The sequence below is a fragment of the Cricetulus griseus genome, chromosome 5, assembly GCF_003668045.3.
Source record: "Cricetulus griseus strain 17A/GY chromosome 5, alternate assembly CriGri-PICRH-1.0, whole genome shotgun sequence".
In the NCBI taxonomy this organism is placed as follows: domain Eukaryota; kingdom Metazoa; phylum Chordata; class Mammalia; order Rodentia; family Cricetidae; genus Cricetulus; species Cricetulus griseus.
In genome coordinates, this window is record NC_048598.1 from 114,270,143 (window position 1) to 114,275,828 (window position 5,686).

At 41.5% G+C, this 5,686-nt stretch overlaps 1 protein-coding gene across 1 annotated transcript; it reads left to right on the forward strand.

Annotated features, from left to right (window-relative positions):
* The first annotated feature begins 2,294 nt into the window (after positions 1-2,294).
* LOC100774465 (ribosomal oxygenase 2-like) lies at positions 2,295-3,690 on the forward strand. The gene is given in 2 exon segments (XM_035445255.1): positions 2,295-3,394; positions 3,396-3,690. Coding segments are annotated over 2 exon segments (1,395 nt in total).
* Positions 3,691-5,686: the final 1,996 nt, after the last annotated feature.

The window sequence follows — 5,686 nt, forward strand, 5'->3', positions numbered from 1 at the left end:
ACTCACACAAGAAGTGCTGGATATGGCTTTCATCTTGTGGATGAACTTTTAAGTCAAATCAATATTGGTTGGTAACTCCAACAGCATTGCGCCACCATTCCCTTAGCATATCTTCCAGGGAGCTCATTATTGCAGATCAAAGGGTCTTGTGGCTGGATTGGTGTCTATGTTTCTCCTTGTTAGCATGAAGAGTACTTTCATATATCAAAGATCTTAGCATGTAAGGGTGAGGGCTCTATGTAGGCATTTCTTTAAGAGATCTATTCATTTCCTCTTTAAGGACCTTTATTGTATTCATCAAGATCTTTGTATTTCAAGATCTTTGTTTTGTATTGCAAAGCTCCAAGCTTACCTATGGTGGGGTTTCTGTAGTGGAGACATATTGTCCTAGCTGTTATTGATTGTGATTTTTAATGTTTTTAACTGGTGTCTAAGCATCTGGGTTTGGGAAGATTGTAATTCTAAGTACTAATATCTGGTTTTGTCTTTGTTTGGTGGTTGTTTTGTTCCTTGTTTTTTGTTGCCCTCTCTTTTTCTTAAGAAAGTGTGGTGGTGTGTGTTGCCTGGTAGGATATTCTCCTGGGATCCTGATAGGTGTGGTCACTGGGAGTTCCAGGTAAAAATGGATTTCTAGGAGTTGGGAGCTAACACTTAGGAATCGGATTGGGTTAGGAGGTGGGTGATGAGGGGGTCCACGGGGAAGGTGTAAAGCAGGGTGTTTCACCAGGATCTGCTTCACCCCCTAGGAATCAAGACAGAGGGTGAGAGTGAAGTAAGGTTGTAGCATGTAACATGTAATCTGCTTCAGAGCTGGGGATGAAACTGGGAGACTGGATTTGGAGGAAAGGATGGGGAGAGAAGATCTGAAGCTGTCTGATCTTGCTTAGCTGACCTACTTGCTTCTCTGTTAGTCTTGGCTGGAAGGTTCCCAGCTAGAGTTGGGAGCTGGGATATTAGGATGGGTGGGAAGGAAGGTTGGAGAAGATCTGTGGGATCAGTTGGAGATAGAAGAAGAGAGGATAGGGGAGGCCACAGCAGGTGGTCTGCTACAAAGATAGAGGTGAAACTAGGGGATGAGATTTGGAGGAAATGAGGAAGAGTTGGAGTTCCATAGTTAGGCTACCTGCTTCCATGGCTCGAGTGGCCTTCCTAGGGATTGCCTGCTGAAGTTAAGTCTGGGAAAAAGCAATGGAGGAGGGGAAGACCTGTGTGATCTATTGGAGATAGGGTGGGCTGTGTGTGAGAAGGGGAGGCTGCAGCAGGTAGCTTGTTACAGAGCTGGGAATGAGACTTAGGTTGAGATTTGCAGGGGTAGAGGGAGAGGTGAAGACCTGCAGGTAGTCTTCCTGCTTGCCTGTCCAGACTGGCATGCCCTCTCTCATTCACTTTCAATCACCTGTGATTACTTTTAATATTTGGTAACAATGCAAATTATAAATAATTGTTTAAAGTATTTTTAGGTAATAATGCTAAGAAAATATATATTAAGTACAGATGAAATTATTTCCCATCCACAGCTAGTAGGCTGAATCCATAGGTAGAGGAAGAACCCATGGATACAGAGGATCAATTATATCTATAACTCCATTGGCAGTGGACCTGATCTATACAACTCTTGGAAAAGAATTATCTTAGTGTCATTAAAAGGAACACACAAACAAAGCAAAATTAATTTGACAAGGCTGTTTTGCTATGAAAAAAAAACTGGGCTAGAAAGCAGCATATTGGCCAAACAGCTACTGTTATTTATCTCTGATGGGGGTGGTAATAGCATCTCATTCCATTGGTAGAAGCTTGGCTTCACAATTTGACATAATTGATTAACCACTGTCGAGAGGAAAGGGGACAATTCAGGAAATATGGGCCCTTGTTGGACTAACTACATTTGGTAGAAAAATATAATGTTTTCCATACAATTGTCCCTGGTGGGTCTGCCATAAGCCTTGTTTTTCATAATCTCTCCCATCCTGCTAACTTAAGAAGCTCAATTCCAAGTGTCCTTTGACCCATTGTCAATAGACTTCCTACCTTCTTGGAATTACACATGGCTCTTCTAGATGCCTGCCACAACAGTTTTGGGGAATCTTGGAGTACAATCCCTTATCTTAGTCATCTCTTTTGCTTAGATATTTGTAAGAAGATCCTAATACAGTAGCCACTCCCTGAGAGATGAACCACAACAGTCACAGATAGTCAGTGACCTGCATAAGAACTTAAGGACTGGCTGTAGCCCAGTCATCGTGCAGCGGCATGCAACAGGCAGTGAGGGGTTTACATTTCCTCCCTCGTGAATAATGTCAAAGAACAAAGAGCCTACAGGAAATGGGGAAGAAGAAGACAGGTCTGTTCCCTGCAAGCAGGTGAAGGTGGATGTATCTGACAGTATGTCTGCATTAAATTTTGACAGCCCCACTGCTCTTTTTGAAAGTTTAATCTCACCCATCAAGATAGAGACTTTTTTCAAGGAATTCTGGGAACAAAAACCCCTTCTCATTCAGAGGAATGACCCTTCACTGGCCACATATTACCAGTCTCTGTTCAGACTCTCAGATATGAATAGGATCTGCCTTCAAGGGCTGTACTGTGGAAAAGATGTGAACGTCTGCCGGTGCATCAATGGAAAGAAGGTTTTAAATAAGAGCGGCAAAGTACAGTTCCTTCAGCTGAGAAAAGATTTTGATCAGAAGAGGGCAACAATTCAGTTTCACCAACCACAAAGATTTAAGGATGAACTTTGGAAGACCCAGGAAAAGCTGGAATGTTACTTTGGCTCCTTAGTCGGCTCAAATGTATACATGACTCCAGCGGGATCTCAGGGCCTTCCTCCCCATTATGATGATGTCGAGGTTTTTATCCTGCAGCTGGAGGGAGAGAAGAAACACTGGCACCTCTACTCCCCAACTGTGCCGCTGGCACGTGAGTACAGTGTGGAGCCTAAGGCCCGGATTGGCACACCAACGCATGACTTCATATTGAAGCCTGGTGATTTGTTGTACTTCCCCAGAGGGACCATTCATCAGGCCAATACTCCTTCAGGCCTGGCCCACTCTACTCATGTGACCATTAGCACCTACCAGAACAATTCATGGGGAGATTTCCTTTTGGATTCCCTTTCCAGGCTTGAATTTGACATTGCAAAAGAAGATGTGGCATTGAGGACTGGAATACCCCGGCAGATGGTCATGGTGGAAACCCCAACTGCTGCACTAAGAAAGTTGAGTGGCTTTCTAAGGACCCTTGTAAACTAGCTGGAGGACAGAAAAGAACTCCTTTCATCAGACATGAAGAAGGATTTTGTCATGCATAGGCTCCCCCCTTATTACATGGAAAGTGAAATAGACCTGTTGGAACCAGGTATAAAGTTCCCAACGTTGGATAGCACAGTAAGACTGCAATAAAGACCACACTGTCATCACAGTAGGGCAAGATGAAAATCAGTCTGATGAAGCTCCACAAAAGGTGATTTACATCTATCATTCACTAAAGAATCTGAGACAGACACACATGATGGGAAAAGATGATGAAGCAGAGCTTCATGGACTTCGCTTTCCTTTATCACATCTGGATGCTCTGAAGCAAATCTGGAGTGGTTCAGCAGTGCCTGTTGAGGACTTGAAACTTCCCACAGATGAAGAAAAGAGGAACCTGGTACTGTCTCTCTGGACAGAGTGTTTACTCCATGTAGTCTAATGCCTGTGTACAGAGAACTGTAATTTTCTATGCACATATTTTCATTAAAGGGGAGATTTAATTCCAAAAAAAAGAATTTAAGGACTGATGAGAAAATATACTCTATTACCTGCCAGTAGAACCGATACCTTTATATCCATTGTTGTCTGTAGTCTAGGTAAAGTGTTGGCAAAATAAAGCACTTGATTCCATCAAAGCAAACAGCTGAAAAATCCATGCTAAGTAAATCTTGATTTAAGTACATACTTTGCATCAGCCTAATTCACAGCAGACAAATGAAATTGACAGGGAGGGGGTACTCTATCTCTTCACCTTCTTGACTAATATCTCAATATAAAACTATACTACTTATTTGGGAATGGTGAAGGTTTGGCTGCATCAGGATTATTGTTTGGTGACTGAAACATGAGAGGTTTGCCAGCACTTTTAACACATTATCTTATGGCAAGACACCCAGGACACCTGTTTTAGTTACTTTTAGATTGTTGTGATGAAATATCCTAACCAAAGCAATTGAAGGGAGAAAAGGGTTTTGTTGGCTTGCAGTTCCAGAGGGATATAATAGAGCAAGGCAGGGAAGACATGGTGGTAGGCAGCAAATGCATGCTGACAAGAACAGATTGGACAGGAAGTGGGGCTGGGCTAGAAAGGCTCAAGGCCAGAAACCACTAACTCAGATCCTCAAGTGAGGCTCCACATCCTAAAGCTTTCAAAACCTTCCCAAGTGGTGGCATTAGCTGGGGGATAAGTCTTCAAACATGTGAGCCTATGGGGCACACTTCTCATTCAATCCACAGTATTTTGCCCCTACTGCCTATATAGACTCATAGCAATCTATTGATGTGAAATGCAATCAATATGACTTAAGGAGTTCCCATACTCATTAGTAGTCCCAACACTATTCAAAATTCCAATACCCAAAATCTCTTCTGAGATTCAAAGAAATCTCTTAAATGTGACCCCCTGGTTTTTTTTTAATGTTCAAGATATTCTTAAGTGTTAGCATGTATTTGTAAATTTTCTTTAATAACTGGCAAGGTTTTTATTTTTATATTGTGTGTGCTTAAATCATAAAAACAATAAAGTCATCCATCTTTCCATTTTTTCTTGCCTTACCCTATTGTTCAAATTATCATCTTACTTTATTTCCTCTCACAGACAAAGACAGTGTTTATTTCCACAATAAACCTTCATTTCCACAGAGTGTCTTCCAGGTTTATTTTAATTGTTAAAACTTGTACTTAGTAACATAAAGATAGAAGAGTGAGCAGTCTGAGCTATTGTTTTTGGTTTTTGCTTGTTTGTTTTCAAGTTACCATCCATAATAAGTAAGGTGTTTTTTATTTGAGTGTCCCAACTCATAGGCACATGATTTATGAACATTTGAAGCCAGTCAAGGATTCTGGAGTTGCTTATTTCAAAAGCGCTTCAAGGTAGCTCTAGCCGAGTATGAAAGGGTTGACATAGGAGGCATCTGCCACCAGTGCTTTTCTGTGAAGATCTCACTCAATACAACACAATTCTAGAACCTTTGTTTGCAGCATTTATACATTTTGAATCTTCCACTTTTTAAAAACTTCTCATCTTTAATCAGATTCTAAAACTGACAATGTAGGAATGATTGAACGGGTAACATCCTGTGACCTAAGACAAAATTGTTGCCTCTGGTGGACCCCCTGTCTTAAATAAGCAAATGCTTCCAACATATACATGTATACATACCATGGTATGTATGCATTTCTAAACCAAAAGGAATGAATGGGGCATAACAGGAAAAGAAAAGAGCAAAGCAAGACTGAAAACCAGCAGCTCTATGTTTAGCATATCATAAAAATCCCAAATATCTTTGGTACCCTACTGCTCCAGCCCAGCTACCTATAGCACACATCACCTCTCTCCTGGACTGGCTCCACTCTGCATATGCAACTTTCTTCAGTGGAAATCCCATAATTCTGGCCTTTCCAACATCCCGGAATCTCCAATTACAATTCAGGAT